The following is a 24,112-nucleotide window of genomic DNA, read 5'->3' as shown; positions in this document are numbered from 1 at the left end:
TAGCTTCTTGTTTTATTACTTTTTTATTATGTATGAATGATTCTGGGAATGGCCTGAGTTTAAATGGACCAGGCATTACTCAGAGTATGTTCGGTTCATTATTATGTTCATTATTATGCTATTTGACCCAGCAGTGATCGTAATTTGTTCTTCCCGAACAAAGGGGTCACTTTTCTCAAATTCCGTTGGTATGGTGTGGTACACTGTTATTTCTCAACTTTGAAGCACAGTGTTTTTAAGTAAAATGGATTTGATCTAATATTTCTTAAATTGTCAGTAGTGAAAACACGTCAAAGAGGTTCTGTTTTAGACAGAATTATTAGAAATACGGCAGGTTTCTGTGATGTTGAAGGTATTTCAGTGCAAACGGGATAAGCCAGTTGGTGGTGTTAACTCTTTTAGTGCCACCCGTTCACCACTAGAGGGCGCCCAGGTGCCATAGAAAATCCCATAGAGATATGCTGGTATATGCAGAAGCCCTGCAGCCATGACTTGCCTGAACACTTTCCTTTGTGCATGTACAGGAAGAGGATGAAGTTAGCTTGAAGTTAGCTATTGGCTACCAAGCATTTTAGAAGCCTTATTTTCGTCAACTTAGCCATGATTAAACCTTGCACAGCTCAAGCATGGGAAAAAAACAGAGAAGAATGAGCTCTAAAAAATCCAATGCAATCCTGGATTGCATTGGAGTGGATTTGTGCAGTTTGTTCACAGCTTTCAAACAAAAAAATCCGATTGGAAATCCGTTCAGGCATTCTTGAGATAATCGCCATTATGTTTTACATGTTATGTAAACAAACATGGCTGCCCTGTATGTTAGATGGGGTTGTATGGGGGTGGAACATGCAAAATCGCGATTGAAATCATGTTCACTAGATTTGATGGGGTCCAAAAAAAAAATTCAAAAAAAAAAATTTTCAATTTTTTTTTTTTTCAAAAACCGAACATGTTCGGTTTTTGTATTTCTTAATACGTTTTAATAAACCGAACATGTTCGGTTTTGGCACTAGACGAGTTAATACAAAAGTATGCCAAGTACAAATTCACGTTTTTTTTTCTGAAGTATTGATTGTCACGTCTTGTCTCTTTTTATTTTTGTCTGAATATGGTCAAATAAGTGTTAAAGTTCATTATTTGGCATTCATTCGATTTAGGAAAGCCAATAAGCTATTATCAACAAGTGTTTGTATGTACTTGTGTACCATTGTAAACCACCATTTCTAGATTGTGTAACTGGTTATAATTGTGCAATTAATTTGCAATGGAGTGGAATAAAGCCTGAAAAGGACACCCGTATTAGGTTAACTGATTCAGTTTAACTCAAGCAAAGTAATGATGGTATGGCCTGTCCACATCATAAGATGTTACAAACGAGATAAGGTTAAATGTTTCAGTAGGCTAAAATAGTGTGGTTGTCCAAATAAAGCTTTTCCATTTGCACTCCATGCCAAGGTCTTTGTGTTGGTTTAGGCCAGGTAAACCGACCACATTTCAAGAACCTGTAACCACCACATGTACATGAAATCTTGAATCTGTATGTACCATGTCGAACTGTATTTTTCTTCTTTTCATGTCGTTCCACTTATGAATATGGTTTCACTTTTGTATTTTGAAGATCACAGGTGTCTGTGATCTTAGGGAGGAATATGCGGTAGCCTGTGAAACCATATCTCACATATTTTTGTACTTTATATTGTACGGATCATTTGTACCCTGAACTGCTGTTATTTGCATTTGGTACTAATCAAGTCTGTCTGTCTGCCTGTCTCCCACAACACCAAAAGGGCCGATTTGCATTCACCTGGGTGGGGCTGGGGCAAAAGTCACAGGGCACTATCTTTGTGTAGGAATGTCCCCTGCTGTGTTCTATTGATAAGGTGTTTTCAGTCAACAAAGGCCCTTAGGGGCAGAGGCCTTTTGGCCACATGCAGATGCTAATCTAATCAAACTGTCTGGACAGGTTGAGTTTGAGTCCGCCTTCATTTGCTTTAAAAGACCATAGAATTTGTATGTACTGTGTGCATTTCCCGGGAGGCCGGCAGGCTGACCGGTTGTTCTAGAAGGCTCATGCCTGATAGGCTTCATATATGCAATAAACCTGACTGGAAACTCTGACCATCTCAACATCTTTGCCTGTCTGTTCCTGATTGCCTGCTACTCTGTTTCTTAACATCTCCTCTCCAAGCAACAAAGTTGAGTAGATAGGTGAACTCATAGACTCTAAGATACGTCATTCACTTTTCCTATTTTAAAACCTTTTTTTGGGGTCCCACTAGCACCTTCTATCCTCACAAAGTCCCATTTCAGACCGTTGTGTCTTTCTCTGGTTTTGGGAAGGTGGAGGTTAAAAGCATCCCACGGTTTCTCAAAACAGGCTGTCCAGATTTGCTGCCGTTTGTGACGTCATAAACTGCCATTTTTGGCGCAGTTCAGGCCAAAGGTGGTACTGCAGCTGGAAATGCTCTGAGAGCCATTCAAAAATGAGAGGCTCTCTATTCAGGAGTGGTAATTTAGCCTCAAACCTTTTGAAAAACGTTTTTGGGACATAAACAATATGACATAAATACTTTTTAAATGCATGGTGTATCACCTTTAAAATAGTGAAAATAGCCGATCTTACAAGCACACAATTCCTCGCACCGCAAGGCGTTGTGTGCTTGTAGATTGTGCTATTTTCAATAGTTTTGTGCGTCAGTCTTGTGTGATGAAGCAGCAGTGTTGTGTTGCTCTTGTCACACGGGTAGTCACCGACCTGTTCTGACCATATCAGTGTCACGCTTTTCATGCACACGGTTAACATTGATGCCAAACCACCCCCAAGTTCACACCTCGACAACGCTTTAGTGTCACGACACGTTTTAACAAGGAAACAAGCCTGTATGCATATCAATAGACCTGTATAGTAGGTGTTAAAGGAGTAGTTCACCCCCAATATGACTTTCTTTTTCTATTGATCAATCACACCATGGAGACTTGAGTTCAATAATATTTTTGTTTTGTATTTGCCGCATTCCTAAGACGAAAAAAAAATATATTACTGTAAATTTACCTCTGTTGATTCCTTATGGGGACCCAAATGCATGGGCCTGGATGGGGACCCAAATGCATTTGTGTGAGAATCAAATCAGAGGCGGCCGCCAGGGGGGGCCAGCAGTGCACTGGCCCAGGGCGCCACTTTGGTGGGGCGGCACCGAGCCGACAAGTATGAAGAAGAAAAAGAAAAAAAAAACACTCCTTGCCTAGTTAAACCGACAGACCGAATACAACAACAGCCCCTGGTGGTAAGATAAAGGTGTGGTGACCCACATATACAGTACAGACTGTGAGAGACATTCACCAAGGAGTACTGTGCCTTTAAGGGCTGGGGGGGTTAGTTAGTCTTGGGGCTTCCGTTTCCGGGTGATGTGTTGTTGTTGTTGTGCTGCTAGCTTGATGCACACCGTGTATGTACGTGATACAAGTTTATGTGGAGTTAAGTAAACTACCTCGACTGCACCTACGTCTACTGTCTCGCTGTTCCCTAACTCTACACTGGTGACCCCGTGAGTGAATACGACATGTCCGACAACGAAGACAACGTCGCCAGCGTTAACGTTCCCGCAGCGCCCGCACCGAACGTCGGTGCTAACGATATGGCTAACGTTAATGCCAACATCTACGCCGCTATCGTCAAGTTGCCGGACTTTTGGCAGCATAACCCACGGCCGTGGTTTCAACACATTGAAGCCCAGTTCCAGCTCAGAGGAATAACACAGGACGTCACAAAATACTGACGTCCTGTCACAAAACATAATATACTGTATGTCACTGGGAGTCAGTCTGCTGCTTGCCCTGAAACATCACATGGAGAGGATCATTTTTGTTCCCGACTTTACTCTACAAAACACAGACCTCAGGCTCTATCAGCCAGGATATAGGAACTCTATAGTCTTGTCTCACTGTGCGTGACTGTGAAATAACCATCTCCCAGCCCAAGGTAAGAAGACTAAGACAGTCAGATCATGCTTTAATAAACACTATTATATTAAGCCCAAAATGGTTCTGCCGCCGTGTAGAACCGAACCGCTTTTAACTTAAAAAAAATCATAATTTGCCCGCGAATATCCGATTTTTCCGGCCGCGCTTTGCGCGGCCATAGGGCGGCGCTATACTACCTGGCCCAGGGCGCAATATAGGTCAGAACCGCCACTGAATCAAATAAATGTACTTGACCCTTGACCCAAAATGTACCCGCATTGATTCTAACCCAAATGCATTTGGGTCCCCATCCAGAATCAATGGGGGTAAAATTGTCTTAGGAATGCGACAAATACAAAAAAATATTATTGAACTCAAGTCTCCATCGTTAGACTAATCAATAAAAAAAAAGTCATTTTGGGAGTGAACTACTCCTTTAACTCACCCACTACATTGGACGAGTTTGACGAGCTATAGTTATGGGTCCACTCTGCTTATGACGAATATGACGAGCTATCAATTAGCTTTAATAACTATAAAACAAAAAAGTATGATCGCCGATTCGCCGTCCATAGCGCTCTGTGGACCCGCCCTATTCACAAAAAACGGATCTGGATGTTCCAGAACGGAAATGGGGGGGCGGGACAACGACGCCTGTATCCTGTCTGCCGAAATGTCATCCGGTTCAATGTTGTGCAACACCAGCGTGGCGCTCCGTCGGTTTCGCTTTGAGCGATGGAAGGCTGTAGTGCTTTGTTGCTTACCCTGCCTGGATCGTATTGTGAATGCAATCGGTGAACCATCGCGCAATGGATTCGCGCGCGCGCCCACGTTAAAGGTAGGCAAAATCCTGGCGGTGTGGACCCTCAGAAGGGTCTTAAAAATAGCGGTGGGTGAGTTAAGTGACGTGCACACGAAAATCGCGTACCCCCAAACATTGAATCAGCAATGCAACACTGTGAAGCAGGGCTTTACTTCACGAAAAAAAAAATATATATATATATATAAAAAGTGAAACTTAATTGGAGATACGGGGAAATCTCGCTTTTGCAAACGCCCATCATTTCGACCGGAGGGTTAGCAACTCACTCGACGGAGGTTAAGGTTAGGGTGAGGGTTAGAGTCGGGTGTCGAAGAGATGACATGTAGTAACAGCGACACGCTCCCGGAGATACAAGGTTTCTGACGAAAGAAGAGAAAGGGAAGACAGGACGGCGGGAGGAGGAGGAGGGGAACATTAGACGTGATAACAGTGTCAGTGGCGGAGGTCAGGTTGAACTCTTCTTGAACGCCGTTTGCATGACGAACGGAAAGGAAACAGGAAGCAACAGAAATAGCACCAGCGAACGGGATTGGGGGGGGGGGGGGGGGGGGGGGGTCACAGGGGCCAAGTGGAGACGGGGACACGCGGTCGGGTTATACGCAGGAGTGAAGGTGCAGAGGACAATGCGGAGAGGAGAAGGAAGGGTGTGTGTGTGTGTGTGTGTGTGTGTGTGTGTGTGTGTGTGTGTGTGTGTGTGTGTGTGTGCGTGCGTGCGTGCGTGTGCGTGTGCGTGTGCGTGCGGGTGCGCGTGCGCGTGCGTGTGTGCTTGCTTGCTTGCTTGTATTACACAGCTAGATTTCACTGGGAGCATGTCGATATTGTGACATAACATTTGTTTGACGCGCGTGAATGTTTAACCTGGTGAAATGCTAACCTGCCGACGCTGGTGAATGCTATAACCTGGTAAATGTTAACCTGGTGAATGTTAACTATGCCTAAACCTAACCCAAACGCTAACCTCAGTAAAACTATGGCTAAACCTAACCCTAAAACCAAACCCTTAGTCGAACTAATGAAACATAGATATATCGAGATTTCCCCGATTTCACCACATGGTAGAGGTTCCGTGCCCCCCAGAAAGATCAGGTTCGAGCGGCGTGATTACAGAGTGCCGCAACATGAGCTTGTAGATCTGCTATTTTTGAATAGAATGAAATATATAGTCTTTTAAAGTGAAAATTTTTAACTCAAATCTTTGCTTCTATTCTGGGGGGTCCCTGGAACAAAATATTTTGAGATGAGGGGTCTGCAGTCAAATACATTTTCTACAATTGTAGGGGTCCTTGACAATAAAAACTTTGAGCACCACGGATAAAGAAAAAAACATTAGGATTTAGAAGATATTTGTAGGTATTTTTCAGGTCTTAATGGGTTAAGACTTCTATTCTGCACGAATACATGGGATGCATGGCATTCATGTGATCAACCAGTTTTGCCATTAGAGATAAATCGGTTTGAATTCGCCTCATTATAAGCTCAGAACAGACTTTTTTGTCATGAGATTCTGCATGAGATAACAAAGCATTCGGATAACAGCCACGCATACATGGTTTCTGACACGTACTGTATGCAAGTGCCTCATTGCAGATCACTAGAGTTTTGGCTTTAGAGTTGGCGTTGTACTTGGGAAACGGTTCAGTTTGGGGATAGGATCAGGATTAGGCATTAGGGGTTAGGTTTAAAAGGGTTGGAGTTACATTGCGTGCATGTATATGCTTGTGTGTGCGCGTGTGTTTGTATGTGGGTGGGTGACGTGACGTAACGTTTTCGCTGTCCTCGGTGTCAAACATGTATAAATAAAAAATATATTTGTCAAAAACCTTCTGAATATTGTGCAGGACATTAAGCTTTATGTGAACTTACTCAAGATTAAAACATTTAATTCCTCATTTCTTCAGAATTTTCAACCAAACATGGCAAAACTCATATGGTGTGACTGTCCTGACCTTGTTTCTCAAAGTGGGAACTTGAATAAAACTAAGAAAAAGAATTGCTAAAAATCATTTGAAAATGAATTTAGGCTAAAAAAATGTCTATTTGTGAGCCTATATCTTTTCAAAGTCAAAGCATAATGTTTTCAGTCATTTCTGATCAAAAACATTTTGTCCCCCAAACCAAAATCATTTGGTGTGACACTAGTTTGGACAAATTAAACAGGCAATTATTTGGACACCTATTGGCTAGAGAGGTCCTTCTTCTGTAAGGCTATTCAGCACTCCCAGCACAACTGCAAGACAGGTGTCTGAGGTGAGTTATGATTTTAACATTTTCATGAAATGCCATCTTGTTGAAACTTTGACAAACTCACCACTTTGGATGTCTGTTGTGACACCTTTTCATTAAAAAAAGCTTAAGTTATTTGAAGTTTTGGTCATATTTCCATGTAGATCTAGGTTGCTTTGTTATAGCTAGCATGCTGTTAGCATGCTAATGTGTACATAGTAGCCTCAAGGTAAACCTAAATGCAGAAAATGTAATATGGTGTGACACTTAATTGCGACCGTAGGTCGCACTTACTATCAAAACCTGCACAAACTGTGAGTCAGTCCGTCAGTCAGTCAGTCCGTCAGTCAGTCAGTCTGTCTGTCTGTCCGTCTGTCTGTCACACCTCACACGTCACACTATTGCCCTGCTCATATCTCCGCAACCGTTGCCCCGATCCATGCCAAATTCTGCACACACGCTCCTTGGCTGCCAAACTACAACCTCCAAGGACCCCCGGAGCTCCAGGGACCCCCAGGTCCCTGGGGGACCCCCAGATGTAAAAAAAGACCAAATGTGCAAAAATGACCAAATGACCACTCCAACATGGCTGCTCACGGGGAATTCCCGGGGACCACCGACTCCTGGTGCTCCAGAACGGATGCCAAAGTGGTGGCGCCCCCAGTGGAGGACCCCCTCCACTGCAGCTCACATAAAATGCCGTAACTCGGGCTAGGAGCGTCCGGGAGAGCCGGGGCTGGTACCTATTCGTCCGCCAAGGCAACGCGGAGACCCCACCCCTCATTTCTCACATGGCCCTCTTCTAGCGCCACCATGAGGCCGATTCTTGCAAAACACATTTTTGGACACTGCTCCTACAGATTTTGCCCTAAAATCACGCACATCGGTACACAGTATGTCTACACATTGCCCACACAACTAGGAACCAATGGCAGTTACAGCCCTCTTGTGTACATGTGACCTACGGTCGCTTATCTCCCGATTAGGGAGTCTTACTGGTCATAATGGTGTGACATGTCTGCTTGTCACGCCATATGACTTGATTGTCACACCATATGATTTATACTGTATTTAACTACAGATATAACAATAAATAACAAAGTTCCATGTTTCTTTTGTACATTTAAACATTTGTTTTAAACATTTTTACATAAAATGTAATTTAGCTTCATTCAGTGATACTTCAAATTCATCAGACAGAGCAGAAACCCCTTCACAGAAACCTTAACATATTGTTTCAATCTAAACAATATTTTCTCTTTGTCTTAAACTATACATTCCATTTTCTTTTGTCAGCTGGAAAATGACAAGTGCTGAGAGAACGAGAAAGTACAGGGAGAAACTAAACAATGACCCAGCAAGGAGAGAGGAGCCAAAGGGGCGAGACTGCATTTTCTACGAAGAGCAGGAGGTTGTCTGTGGCATAGCAGAACCGCAACAAGGCAGCCGGTTTGCTACCCTCACCAAATACGACTGGCTGATGTACAATACAGTCTAAATGTATAATCTAATCTGATCTAATACTTTTGTACTTTCACTCACTGGACTGGACAGTGGACAGTGTTAAGGTAGGACCCGAGACAAAACTAGCGAAAATAGCTGATCTACAAGCTCTCAACACGTTGTGCTGCGAGAGCTTGTAGATCAGCTATTTTCGGAGTTGCGCAACCCAGCACTCTTTAGCTAGTGGAGATGTGGTGTAATGTCATGATTCCTAATTACATTTGTTCAACACAAAATGCTGTGTTCAAGTTCAGGAGACTTCGGAAAAAAGCAATTTACCTGAATGCTGAGTTCTGTTTCCACTAATTGGTGTTAATAAAATGTTGCCTTGGCTCCAAGTGTGGCTATGCGCCTTATTGTCTCTTTAGGATCCTTCTGCCGTGGGCCGGCAGAAGACTTAGGTGTGCGTAGCATTCCTGTGCACATCCTCATCATCCATCTACTACTACAATTCTTTCTTATCCCATGTTAAAGCCCTACAATAATATCCTGTTCAGAAATATTAAGGCCATGTTATCCTGGGTAATTGTTTAATCAATCAGTAAAGTTCAGTACTCACTAATAGGTAGGTTAAAACACAGTTTGCTTTGACACATGAAGATATGATCATACGGTGTGACACTAAATCATTTGGTGTGACATTCCAAATAGTGAAAAATCATACCTTTATTAATGATTAAACCAAAAAAATGTTTATGGATTACATAAAGAATATTATCAGGAAGAGTCACAAATATTTGTGTAATTTTAGAGAAAGTTTTGACAGAATACATTTAAAATATGTTGTAAGATCATGAACATGGGCCTCACACAGAGTGTCGATTATGAAAAAAATATACAGATATAATTAATTTTCAAAAAACTATAGTGGATCACTGGTTAGTTATGATAAAGGACTTTGATAAAGTGAGTAACTTAAGAAAGATGTACTCCATTTTCATTTTATGAACAATTATTTTCATGTCACACCATATGACGATTTTAGGCACAAGTACAACAAACTGCTGAATAAAGTCTGATTCCAATAAAATATCTAAAAACAAAATGTATTTCCATAAGGTTGAGAGTGAGTAGAACAAAAGTAAATAACTTTTATGCCTGCAATTTAAAGTTTTTTTAAAAACACATTTTTTGGGGCGTCACGTCACTGACCCATGTGTGCATGCACGTGTGTGTGTGTGTGTGTGTGTGTGTGTGTGTGTGTGTGTGCGTGCGTGCACGTGTGTGTGTGTGTATGCGTGCGTGCACGTGTGTGTGTGTGATCCAGGTGGTCTCTGGCATGTCCTTGAAGTAGAAGTTGTGTGCTGAGTCAGCCTAACGAGGCAGAAGGCGAAGGGAAAGGACTCCATATTCATGACCCGCGCGCAAAAAAACCCTCAGTGTTCATTTAACCGTGAGCGTATAAATTGCACCCTTATGGGATTCGTTAAGGTCCATTAATCTGAGATCAGTGAAACATTTTCCCAGCAGATTCTACCGCGTGACGACGCCTCCCCTCCCAAGCGCCGGAGGCACGCCTGGAGGGAAGCGCACAAGCGCTCCATACTCGACGAGTGCAGGCTATACTGCAAAGAGACTCGAGAGTAAGAGACCTAATAAGTACTTAATAATAATATAGGACATACGTCCAGAGTTAAGCGTGATCTAAGAGAAGATTTATGTCTAAAAAATGTCTAAATTATTCAAAGGTTTCCAAACATTTTGGATATTTTTCTGCCGTTTTTGAATAGCCAACGTATAAACATGTATACATTTTAAAATGATCGTGATGCTACATTAACTACTTCTTGCTGGGGAGTGGGGACCCCCTGGAACGCCCCCTGGCTGGGGGTCACCGGACGACCCCACTTTGAGAACCAATGCTTAAAGAATGACGTGTGAGACAGTCCACAGCTCCTGCTAAACAGAACCCTAAAGTGCCACTTTAGGGTTCTGTTATCTTCACCCCAATGGCACAAGGTCGAAGTAGAGATAAAGAGAGCGCCAAGCGTGTGTGATGGCCTTATTGTTCATAATCAGCAAGTGTGGGTGTGGGAAGTCCGATGATCTTGGAAGCAATACGGGTGATACTGTAACGTTTGTTTCTGTTTGGCATGGACAGTATAGAGGGTATGCGCATGACATCACTGTTGCTGGAAGTTACGTGGGAATGCATACTGAGTGGCAAAAAGAAAATTTCTGCCATTGACAGCCCATACATCCAAACAGAAAAGTCATTTCTGATTTTATTAAACAAAGTTAAACTCACCAACATTGTGGCTGTATTGAAAGCTTGAATTATCCTCTTTCTATCTGCAAAGTTTTTGTTTCATAAAAATCCACCATAGACATGTTATGAGCTACTTTCTGTCAAGAAATTCCGTGCAGGGGATTATTTTTTACAAGTGTCAGAGTTTGGAAGCACTCGTTTTCAACAACACGACATCCTACTGCCTCCTGCATTATGTGCAATTTAGAAACAGGTGGTATGCAGTGGACGTGCATACCCTCTATAGTGAAGAAACATGCTAAGCAATACAACAGAACAGGTTGAATAATGCTTTTGTATAACAGAAGATGGGGGGCAACAGATAGTGATCTTAAAGATGGGGTGCCATGAATTTGTCCCCCCTAAACCACAATCATCAGGTAATAAACTTGGCGTAATGTTAATTCCATAGACACATACGAAACAGAAAAAGTACAAAACTATGGCACCACTTCTTTAACCTACGGATTACATCAAGTCTTTGCAATAAACATTTATGGATAGATGTACACACACAAAAAGCAAACAGTGCTATATAGCACCAAAAGTGGTTCTTTGGCTCGTAATCATAGGGGAACCGTTTTTGGTACTATATAGCAATATTTAAAGGTGCTATATAGTACCTTTAACATCAGGTGTGGTAACCACCCAAAGAACCACCGAAGAACCACTGAGGTGCTATATAGCTGTGGTTCTCAACCTGTGGGTGGGGACCCCCAGGGGGGGCCCAAATTATTTTAGGGGGTCCCCAGATGATTAACTTAATGGGCAACATTGTTTCCTCACTCAACAGTAAACAAACCAACATAAAGTTGAAGTGTATAGAGGGTACCGGTATATGCACATTTCTAAAAGTGACAATTTAATACCTCTAAAAACGACAAATTAAACACTGGCCAAATTGCCAAATACTGTATTAGAGGCAGAAATTGTGAAAATAGACAATCTACATGTTCACAACGCCTCACGTTGCGAGGTGTATATCATGTAGATCTGCTATTTTCAGAACAGAACCGTGTTAAACAAAATGTAATGCCTCAACTCTTAGTGCTCGTCAGGGTGGTGGTGGGGGGGGGGGTCTCTGGTTAAAATATTATTTTGGGGGTCGCAGCCTGAAAAAGGTTGAGAACCACTGCTATACAGCACCACAACAATCTCACTACCTAATCAGAATGCGTACCACAGCAGTGGTGTGTTTGTTTGTCCCCCATCTGTAAGTCCACGTCCATCAGTTCATCAATTGTCTAAAAAACATAATACAAAAATCAGTAACGCTTCTGCCTTGCCGACCATCGACTTTTCCCGGGTTCACGTGTGCTCACATACAGTAACATGTGTCATATTCATAATCTTACAGTATCTGCCAACTTCCCCATGCACTCTTCCCCAGTGCTGTGGGCCGTCATTCATGTAAGCCATTTACCATGAGAGGGAGTGGGTTGTTGGCTGATTTACCACTGTTTCAGGGTTGTGGCATGAGGCGAAGCCGAGTGCCAAACAACCCTGAAACATTGGTAAATCAGCCAACAACCCACGACCCTCGAATGGTAAATTGCTATTCCACCACTTCTACCATATAAATGAAAGAAAACACAGTTGTAACTTGCAAGGTTATTTAGTTACAATCACTGCAACACAACAGTGGGCGGTGTCCATGAGCCAACTCAAGGTTGTTGACTGATTTACCACTGTTTTAAGCCAATCAGAATCCAGTATCTGAACATGTGACCACAAAAAGTGGTAGAAGGAGCCTTTCACGTTGACAACTAGACGAGCGGAGCCTAGAATGAGCCCGGCGAACTTCTAGTCCCAAGAACCACTGAAGACCCGCTGAAGCACCAATCATTGTTTTGTGTGTAATGTGTTGATCAAACCTAAGTTTATTGTCCAAAGTTAGTCCAAGATATGTGAAGCTGTCAACCTGTTGTACTGTTTTACCACGAATGAGGAGTGGGTTAAGTCCAGGATGGGTTGTTTGAAAGACTGGTTCTTTTGTTTTGTCCACATTCAACTCTAGGTAGTTGTCAGTGCACCACTGTGTAAAATGAGAGATGGTGTTCTGGGAATTCCGTAATAGAGTTATTGTCATGAAGCAGTCCGAGAATGTCATCAGAGTATTTAAAGTATGTGATGTTGGTTAGGTAAGGGGCTGATACAGTCATTTGTGTATATATAAATGGGTGATATGTGTTACTGCATGTAATGCTATAGGGGCTGCACTCCTCACTGCTAGGTGAGTCAGTAGGATACAACAGCAGTGACAACACACAAATGAGTTTGTGGAGGAAATAATTGGACTAAATTGAAAGACAACAACAACAACAACAAAACAACGATAGGAAATGCTTTTGTCTCCAATTAACCGCAGCAGCAATTTGACAAACAGACGCGTTTCGTACTCAGACCTGAGTACTTTATACTCACATGCATGCACATTATTCCCTCCCAATGGTGGAAAGTACCTAAATACATTTACTCAAGTACAACTTTTGAGAGCTTGTAGATTTGTTATTCTTGAAATGTTTTCGCATAATTTTAGTACACAATATTTTGATGACAATATAGTAGGGGTGTAACGATATAGTAACTGAATCCAAAAATCAATTTAATTTGCAATTATCTACTTCTACTACTGTATTATCGATATACAAAAGCATATATCGTACCGTTTTGGCTTTGTATCGTAATCGGTATCGTTTTACAATGCAGATAATCGGTATTGAATCGTTTTGTAGTGCAAATAATTGATTGTATGGAAACTAAGTATTTATGCCTTGTATTTAGCAATTTTAAGAAGGAAAATGAAAAAGAGGGTCTTAATTACTTTTCCATACTCTTGGTCTATCGATACATTTGTGTAATCTCTGTGTTCATGTCAAGGTGCGGGTTTGTCCATATGTGTTGAAATATAATGTCCATGTATTTGCTGGAGAATCAGTGTTTACTTATTTATATCCATAATAATAGATTCTTTCCTTAAAAAACATGCACTATTGACACATTTCACACAGATTTAATTTCTTTGCAAAATAGTTACCATATCGATTTTAAATGATTGAATCGAATCGGATCGTATCGCCATGAATGAACCAATATCGTCCATGTATCGTATCGTCAACCATGTATCGTGATGCGTACTGTAGTTAAAATGTATCGTTAACACCCCTACAATATAGTTGTGTCCTGTACTCAAGTAAAGAATTTGAATACAGGCCTTTTACTTGTATTTCTATTTGCCCGCACGCGCACGCACACGCGCACGTTCACCACTCCCAAGTCATGCTAGGAGTTGTCAGACTCCAGCGCCCCCGAGGCCCTTCAGGTGGAACTCTACTTACCTCCTGCTGTGTTCCTATCCTTCGACTCCATTTTGAAATGTTTGGCTTCCCCGTTAGTGAAGAATGAGCTGTCCCCTCAAGCCGGACAGCATCCATCTACTGTTCTCACTCCAAGCCCCCTCTCTCTCTCTCTCTCTCTCTCTCTCTCTCTCTCTCTCTCTCTCTCTCTCTCTCTCTCTCTCTCTCTCTTCAGCTACTCTCTCTCTTTCTCCCTCTCCCTCTCACTCTCTGTCCCTCTCCTTCTCCCTCTCTATCTCTCTCTCTCTCTCTCTCTGTGCTGAGCGTAGTGCTGGTGGAGGACTGCTGGTTGTGGTGTGTGGAAGGACGCTTCTTCTGTCAGCAGAGAGTCAGCGCTGGAGAGGACATGGTGGCGGCTTCTCCTGCACACACACACACACACACGCACGCACACGAACACACACACACATACACACAGGGAGGAAAACAGTCAGCTTAGCAAAACTCAATTCGATTCCATTTCATTTCATTTCTGTTCAGGGCCGGCCGTCGTTTGGGGACCGCCAGGGATGCCAATTGCCGTGGACTCCCATAACTCTTTGAGAAGGAACCAGAACGGACCCGGCCGTGTCCCATTTGTGTACACTCTCAGAGTTATGGGACGGTGTGTAAACGACGCCAGCTTCGCCATCTGTTCAATTTCGAACGTCGCCTCGCTTAATTTGACTCAATTTCATTTCAACTCCATTTAAAGAGGCTTTATTGGCATTGGAGAAGACATATGTTTGAGACAAACCAAATGAAAGAAATCAAGAGTAAGAAATGTATAGTGCGCAATGAAAAGGGACTAAAAACAAGTGCAGACACAGCTTGTGTCACATCGCATCGGAATAAATCTGGCTTACAAAACCAGAAGAATTGTGCATTTGCTGTTAGTAGCATTTATAGTACATGTCACTTTGTAAGCACAGGTACTTGCTGGTAAAACACTCTTGGAACAAATAGCAGTATTTCACGATTTAGCTGTCACTTTGAGGCAAATAGCAACAGTTTTCAAGTGTATTTAAAATAGTACAGTGGTGGCAGTGGTTTTTCAAATGTATTTAACCCATTTAGGCCTAGAATTATTGAATGCTTTAACTATTGAAAAATAGCAGATATACAAGCACCGAGTGCCGCGCTGCGAGCTTGTAGATCTGCTATTTTTGAAAAAGTTGTGAAAATGTGGGCAAATCTTTGAATATCTGTATTTGTAAAGCGAACGTTTGTAACTCAAATTTTGCTTCTGGGTGGTCCCTGGAACGAAATATTTTGAGATGGGGGTCCGTGGCCAAATAAATATCATTTTGGGGGTCCTTCACATGAAAAGGTTTGAGAAGGTCTGACATAGTAGTCTCTCAAGAACAGACTTAACTGAGCTCCAGTTGAAGTGAAGAGGACCTTTTCTTTGACGATGGCTGGCCAGATTGCTGACACAGAAACATAGGTTTTTCCAAAAAACCTTAGAAGGATTCAAAAGACACTTATAGAATCGGGTCAAAAATAGCAGATCTACAAGCTCGCAGCGCGGCACTCGGTGCCGCGCTGTGAGCTTGTATATCTGCTATTTTTCAATAGTTAAAGCATAAAATAATGATACACAATAATGTGTACCCGTTCTAAATGGGATTTAAAGTACTTAGTTGCCCTGTTCGTGTACAGCAGTTCTGTGCACCCTGCACCAGATCAACTGGGTGCAGAGAGAGCAGGAGAGCACATTTCATCCTGTCAGGGGCAGGCCATCATTAGGTGTCCCAGGGGACGGTCGGTCATTGCCACCCTCTAGCATTCCGTTGTTGTCGGGTTTTTGGAAACCTTGTATGTCCAAAACCGTTCATTTTGTATTAATCATTTTAAAAATAGCCGATCTACAAGCACAACGCCTCCGATCTGCTATTTTCACAAGTCTTGTGCCACTCTTGTATGATGAAGCAGGGCTATACAAAGTTACGAGATACAAGGTTTCTACCCGACAGTGACGATTTGCATTTAACCTCAAATTCAGTTATTTTATGTCGTTGTTGTTGGGCAGAAACCTCCTATCTCCATGATCGTACTACAGCGTCACACAAGAGCATCAAAGGTAACAGATGTACCACCTTGAAAGCTTGTAGATCTGCTACTTTTCTTGGACGTGCAGGGCACCAAGATTGGGAGGGAGGCATCGATGGCGGGGAGAAAGTGAAAGAAGACTCAACTATTGCCCAAAAGCGCAGAAATTTAGAAGCAAAGGCTGCTGAAAGAGCGCTAAAACTGTGAAACGTGTCCGTGAAGCGTCTATTTTCCATCTATTTTTCCATTATTTCAACTACTGGCATTACAAAAAGTTAATAAGTACTGAATTAAACTGTATTTATAAAGCACCATTCAAAACAAAGTTACCCAGTACTGTAATAGGCTAAACAATAAAAGTTCAAACTGGGTAAAACGGGGGAGCCGGTAGCCCAGGGGCTCTGATGCCTGACAGAGAGTCCTGGGTTCAATTCCCGAAGCCTATGGACCCTTAACAACGCTTGAAATGCTTGATTTTACTACATTGGGCGCAAGCTTGTAGATTTTTTGGGTGCACGACACTACGCAACGCAGCATGCTCAAAATCCAAACCAAAGCCGGTACATTGCATGCATATTGTCCACTCAATGAGCCTAATCACACAGACCACAGATACCATAGACGAAATAGGTATGTGTGGGCATGACAAAAAAAAGAAAAGTATTATTGCCTATAGTGTTCATTTCGATCTTACTTGTCAAATGTCAAGTAGGGTCCCCTGTCTCTGTCTTTCTCTCTCTCTCTCTCTCTCGCACGCACGCACGCACGCACGCACGCACGCACGCACGCACGCACGCACGCACGCACACACACACACACACACACACACACACACACACACACACACACACACACACACACACACACACACACACACACACACACACACACACACACACACACACACACACACACACACAGCTCCTTGTTACACCGTTGTGGAGGGAATAAACACCCCAAACCGTTCTATAAATCACCCAAAACCAGATAAAACCTGTACTTCTTCAGACTCCAGAGGCTGCCATATACCCGGCCTATACTGTAGATATTGCTGAAATTACGCCTCTGTTTCCTCCCCACTGAGACGATACATAAAAAAGTAAAAAAAAAACAAGGCACATAAGAGCAATAACACATAAATAAATAAAAGCAAAAACATTAACCTGCTCAAGTGAGTCAGTCAGGTAAAACAGACAAAGTGCTTACAAAACAAAAATGTGTTTTCAACAGACTCTTAAAACAGTCGACTCAGCATTTGTTTTAACCCATTTAGGCCTAGAATTGTTGAATGTTTTAACCAGTGAAAAATAGCAGATATACAAGCTCACAGCGCGGCACCGAGTGCCGCGCTGCGAGCTTGTAGATCTGCTATTTTTGAAAATAATTGTGAAATCTTTTGCAAATCTTTGAATATATGTATTTTCAAAGCGAACGTTTGTAACTCAAATTTTGCTTCTGGGTGGTCCCTGGAACTAAATATGTTGAATGGGGGTCTGTGGCCAAATACATATAATTTTGGGGTCCTTCACATAAAAAGGTTTGAGAACCACTGACATAGTAGTCTCTCAAGAACAGACTAACTGAGCTCCAGTTGAGAGAAAAGGACCTTTTCTTTGACGATGGCTGGCCAGATTGCTGACATAGAAATACGGGTTTTTCAAAAAACCTTAGAAAGATTCAAAAGACACTTATAGAATCGGGTCAAAATTCTAATTTTCACGATTTTTCAAAAATAGCAGATCTACAAGCTCGCAGCGCGGCACTCGGTGCCGCGCTGTGAGCTTGTATATCTGCTATTTTTCAATAGTTAAAGCATAAAATAATGAAACACAAAATGTGTACCCGTTCTAAATGTTTTAATAACCAGAGTTAGAGAGCATTCCACAGAGTGGGAACCACCACTGCAACAACAGTGGCCTGGCCAGCTGCCGCTCTGAGTCTGCTCTTCAACCAGAAGGCCTTTGTCTAGAGGAGCTGAGAGGCACTACCGGCCCTGAGCAATTTGAGGCCCTAGGCAGGATTCTACCTTTTTCTCTTGTCTACTTTGAGACATTTAGAGCAGGGGTCTTCAACGTTTTCAGGCCAAGGACCCCTTAGTCGAGAGAGAGATCTAGCAGGGACCCCCACAACCCATAAATACATATAGTTTCATCGTTTGATGGCACAATCTATGCATTTTGGATTCATGTCAATTTGTGTTTACAGATATTTAACCACTTGAACCGTCAATACTTGCAGTTAGACTCCCTAATCGGGAGATAAGCGACCGTGAGGTCACATGTATACACAAATAGGCCTGTAAGTGCTTGACCTTTCACTCTGTACTTAGTCTGCTCTTTTTCCCCATTACACCAAAGCTCTTTGCCAAAAATAGCGGATCTACAAGCTCTTGTAGATCCGCTATTTTTGGCTAAAGTTCCCAGAATATGGACACTAGGGTTCAAGTTGTTAATATAAAATGATTTGGAGGACCCCCTATAGTAACTTTGAGGACCCCCTGGGGGTCCCGGACCCCCTGTTGAAGACCTCTGATTTAGAGGTAACATGATCACCATCACACTAGCCTGGGATCGCTTAACATTTCGGGCTTTGATCCGGTCGGGAGCGGAAGCCAATCTACGTCATGATGTTGTAGTCCCTAAAGGACTACAATTTGCCGGAAAGATCAAACCGGATTCAGTTTTAACCCAAAATATTCCCCTGCGCTCAAGGACATACTTTTAGGGCCTACCTAATAAACTCCTTGATGCGGTGTAGTTTTGCGTTTGAATTTATTTTTGGGTATATGCATCTTTTAGTCCAACCGTTAGCGACTGGCAAGACTAGGCTACTCGAGCATTTTAATAGGGATTGGGGAAACAAACGGGGGGAACCAAAACAAAGCGACGCCGCTTCTTCTAGTGGTTTCCACGCTTTAGGCGGAAACCAAACGGCCTGTTGTGAACGAACACCAGGCTTCCCCCAGAAAGCCTGGTAGGCGAGGTTAGTTTCCGCCTAGACCGGATCAAACGGCCCGTTGTAAACGAATACCAGGCTTTCCTCTTAGGAAAGACTGGTGACGTGAGGTCACCATCACACGCTGCAGCTCATGGCTCAATGTGGCTTATTGGTATCCAATGCTTGGTTGCCATGGAAGCTATGATATTAACATCAAAAACAAAAGAGGTACATTATGAGTGGAAAGGATCACTTTAGGCTATTCTGTTAAGTCCAGAGGTAAGTCATTATCGGTTTGTTTTTGTTTTTAACCGCAACCCAGTGCTTGGGAAACAACAGAGCTCTAGCTGACTCTAATCAAACAATGTATTAATCTCAGCTGTGCATGTTTAGTTTAAAGAGGTTTTGCACCCTGAGTTCGCACAACACCTAGTAATGTTCTTGTAAACAAGAAACCTGTCTATACTGCATATCCTCCGTGTTGCCACAGAGAGTGAAAAACCACTAAGTAGAATACAGTAAAAACAAAAAATCCTCAGTTATTTTATTGTTAATTGGTTAAGATGATTGTGATGCTATTTTAACTAGTAGCTTTGCTGGGGACCCCATAGAACCCACCCCTGGGGGTCCCCGGACCCCACTCTGAGAACCAATGCACGTGACGTGTTATCACTCCGTAAATGTTTAGTTTTACTTACTAAGGGAGAACGGGGTAAGATGAACCTGTGGGTAAGATGAACCACCCTCTGTATCTTTAAAACAATACACGAGTTGTCATGTGACCTTAAAATAAGAACACAATCATTTCCTCCTGGCTGTGGAGTTGACAGACACGAAAATCTTACCCCGTTCGTTCTCTAATGCAAAAAGAAGTTAAACAACAAAAGGTTAAACAAGCAACCACAAAGGTTAAGCAAGCATACCAAAAAAAGGAAGGACTCCTAGTGTCCCTATTCTGGACATGTCATAAATTAAAGTTGTAACATTCAGCGAAAATTTTGCAACGTGACACGTTGTTAGCTTGCAGATTTTATATCTGTTGTTGTGTTTAATTTGTGTTTTTCTCTCTGCTAAAGCAAAAGTTGCCTGTCGTGCCTATTGGATGTATGTGTTGTTTTGGTTTTGGTTTAAAGTAAAGTTTTATGTAAAATATAAGGGACAATAAAGTTTTGTTCTGTCTTTATTGAAATGTATTGTTATGCTTGTAACACATGTTTTCCCAGTAACAGAATACATGTTCCAGTCACATGCTATTGTGACTGGAATCTCTTTAATATATTTTTTTGTTCATCTGCTCTGCACAGGAAGAGGCTGTTGAAGTCTACAGTAGCTGTGCAGGAGCAGGGTGATTGGTGCCTGAAGAGCTGATTGAATGAGGGGTCCCAAGGTGGATTGCTACTGTACCCTGGTAAGGGGAACAGCTCAGTGGGAGTGCAGGCTGCCATGGGGAGAGGTTGATGGCAGAGACATAGACACAAGAGACACACGTGTCATAAGGACACTTTGCCTCTCCTTTAATTTTAGATGTTTGAATTTTGAGTTGCATTTTCTTCAGTTGTAAACTTTTTTTCTTTCTCCTAGCTGGCATTAAAAAAAAGAACGTTTGTCTTTCTGCCAGCCTGCTTCCTTTCTGCATTCTACCACTTAGTGACAGTGAACATCTAACTATTAGTCCACCGCCTGCCGTCTGACCGTCTGTCTGCATGCTGACATCACTGATACAGTGTCTCAATGCCTATACATCACAGACAGGTATTGCACAACTGGACGTCAAAGGTGACTGTTCTGCCCAACGGACACCGGTCTGGGTTCTCCAACATTACTTCTAAAGCCTCTATCAGAGTCCAGGGTGAAGAGCTATTCACTGCACCGCGTTGTAGTTTCCTAGCTATCACCTAGGCTTTCTTATGTATTTTTAGATGATAGCTAGAAAACTGCACCGCGGTGAAGTGAATAGCTCTTCACCCTGGACTCTGGTAGAGGCTTGAGACTCCCCCCCCCCCCCCGGGCACAGGACTAATGTATTGTATTTGAAACCGGTTGACCGGGACAGCACACCAGCATGCCTCTGCATAGTGTTTAAGAACCACTGGCTTAAAGGAGTAGTTCACCCCCAAAATGACTTTTTTTTCCTATTGATTAGTCACGCCATGGAGACTTGAGTTCAATAATAGTTTTTGGTTTTTGTCACATTCCTAAGACCAGAATTTGATTCGAGTAAATTTACCCGCATTCCATCCGGAACGAATGGGGGTAAATTTATTGTTATCACATTTTTGTCTTAGGAATGCGTCAAAAAAACTAAAAATATTATTGAACTCTCTCCATGGCGTGACTAATCAATAGAAAAACAGTCATTTTGGGGGTGAACTACTCCTTTAATGTATATAGACTGTGTAGTATCCCTGCCTAGAAAATAGATCTACAAGCTCACTACACATTGCAGCACAATGCATTACAATGCATTGTGAGCTTGCAGATCTGTTATTTACTGCATGCAACACTGTAATGAAGTATAAATCTTTTAAGGCAACCCATCAGTGAGACGAGTACAAAGCTCCTTAATCCTCTGTGGTGTTGCTATTAATTTGGGACTTTCTGAATCCTTGTTTCTATCTCTGGCCAAAAGGAACTGGGCTTCCGGAGGATGCAGAGTGTTGTCAAACTGTTCTGTTTCTTAAAATAGGTTGAAGAATGTAAGTCAAGGTGACAAAGCGGTGCAGTCACTTAACAGCAGCTTGAACTTCACTTTGTCATTCTCCTCCTTCACTGGAAGATGAGGGACACTTAGTATTATGCAGGTTGAAACGTGCACGGGCTCGCATGGCACATGGGCATCTATACCAACACAATTGGCCTTTATAATAATAATTCCCTATATTCTCCCACGGGGGAAATTCAGTTTCAGCTTAATTTAGAACGGGTACACATTATTGCGTATCATTATTTTATGCTTTAACTATTGAAAAATAGCAGATATACAAGCTCACAGCGCGGCACCGAATGCCGCGCTGCGAGCTTGTAGATCTGCTATTTTTGAAAAATCATGAAAATTAGAATTTTGACCCGATTCTATAAGTGTCTTTTGAATCCTTCTTAAGGTTTCTTTGAAAAATCTATGTTTCTATGTCAGCAATCTGGCCAGCCATCGTCAAAGAAAAGGTCCTTTTCACTTAACTGGAGCTCAGTTAGTCTGTTCTTGAGAGACTACTGTGTCAGTGGTTCTCAAACCTTTTCATGTGAAGGACCCCCAAAATGATATGTATTTGGCCACGGACCCCCATCTCAAAATATCTAGTTCCAGGGACCACCCCCAGAAGCAAAATTTGAGTTACAAAACGTTCGCTTTGAAAATACATATATTCAAAGATTTGCACACATTTCCAAAAATAGCAGACAGATCTGCTATTTTTCAATAGTTAAAGCATTCAATAATTCTAGGCCCTAAATGGGTGATAACCCAGCTGAGTGCTGCCCACAAGGAGTGCAGGGGAGGGGAGCGGTTAGGTGTTTTGCTCATGGGCAACACATAGCTGGAGCTGGAATCGTACGTGAGACCTCTGGGACCTCCAGAGTCCTACACTGTAAGACTTTTAACTGCAGAATTACAGTAAAGTACTGGCAGCACGTTATCTTTTAATTGCTGTCTTTTTGGCAGTCTCTTCCTGTATTTGGAATTACAGTATATTACTGAAAATTTAGATTTTTCCAGTAACCTACTTACTGTATTCCTGTTAAATGTTTTTCAGTAACTTACTGTATTCCTTCTCAAAGTTTCTCAGTAACTTACTGTATATTATAGTATTTAAACTAAATCTATGTGCAGATTCTGCAGAATGTTGTTAAAATTGGGACGAGAAGATTTGCATGGTCCAAGAAACTTGGACCAATGCAGATCATCTCTGTATAGTCCCAATTTTAGGGTTAGGGTTTTTGATCTCAAATACATTCTTATATGCCAATTAACCCTACCTATTACATTCCTTTGTTCATTACATCATTACATTACCCAAGATGGTTAATTTATGAAGAGACACCATTCCAATTGGAGCTAAATGGTACACAAATCAGCCACACAGACATGGGCTGTCTTGGCCATCTATGGATTCTGTTAGTGTGGTACTGTATGTGGCCGATGTGGCCTCCATATACTGCATGGGCATTCCCATATGCAGTCCTGTTAGATATGGGCTTAATATTGATGACATCAGGGAACTCCATGTATGGGCATAAAAGGGATTTTGTTAGTGTGACATCACTGTGATGGCAGAGCATGATGAAAAAAGTGTACACGTCCAGACGGAGTCAGCATGCATGTGCCGAGTCACACACTGCAACAACAACTCGTCATCACTACAGCAGCAATTAAAGGTGTATTTACACATGTGGGAGGGGCACTCTCTGGTGGCAAGCTAGATGACTTATCTATAGCAGTGTTTCTCAACCTTTTTTCTGCACGGGCACACTTTTCATGTCCCAAGAATCCATGGGCACGCCAACATAATACGGGGGTGTAAATATCGTCACTGTCGGGAAGAAACCTTGTATCTCCAAGTTTCAAATGTGTACGTTTCTTCGCAAAGCAAAGCCCTGCTACAAGATCTACAAGCACACAACGCCTCACACCGCGAGGCGTTGTGTGCTTGTAGATCGGCTAGTTTAAAATGTTTTTAAAATGATAAATACAATACTGGATTTCAAGCAGTTTCAAGGGGCACACTTGACCCTTCTCAGGGGCTTACCAAAGGTCCCCAGGCACAGTGGTTGAGAAACACTGGTCTTGTTGTAAAAATCTGGGTTTTGAATGAGGACGAGTCTGTAACTCAGATAGCTGTGTGTGTGTGTGTGTGTGTGTGTGTGGTGTGGGGGGGGGGGGGGGGGGGGGGGGGGGGGGGGGGGGGGGGGGGTCCTTGGGAAGCGTTGAAGCGTCTTCTTTCTGTGGTATATAAACGGATCGGTCAAAGAACCAGAGGGAGACAGACTGCGACGGTTGTTGTATTTGTAACAGCCGCAGAAAGAGTGGAGGGATGGTTG

At 42.4% G+C, this 24,112-nt stretch overlaps 2 protein-coding genes across 2 annotated transcripts in view; one reads left to right on the top strand and one right to left on the bottom strand.

Annotated features, from left to right (window-relative positions):
- The window catches only part of cacng8b (calcium channel, voltage-dependent, gamma subunit 8b), a gene marked incomplete at both ends in the record, with an annotated part of 55,273 nt that extends 41,150 nt beyond the window's left edge, over window positions 1–14,123 (bottom strand). Inside the window, one exon of the mRNA XM_080745936.1 lies at window positions 14,093–14,123. Within this exon, the coding sequence (XP_080602062.1) occupies window positions 14,093–14,123 (31 nt within the window). The remainder of the gene's footprint in view (window positions 1–14,092) is intronic.
- ccdc106a (coiled-coil domain containing 106a) overlaps window positions 1–24,112 on the top strand; it is a 366,031-nt gene that overhangs the window by 148,556 nt on the left and 193,363 nt on the right. The gene's annotated exons all lie outside the window — the stretch shown is intronic.

Source organism: Nannobrachium achirus, assembly GCF_963921795.1.
Source record: "Nannobrachium achirus genome assembly, chromosome: 2".
NCBI classification, from domain to species: domain Eukaryota; kingdom Metazoa; phylum Chordata; class Actinopteri; order Myctophiformes; family Myctophidae; genus Nannobrachium; species Nannobrachium achirus.
Note: the sequence above shows the minus strand (reverse complement) of the source record. Positions and strands in the feature narration are given on the sequence as shown.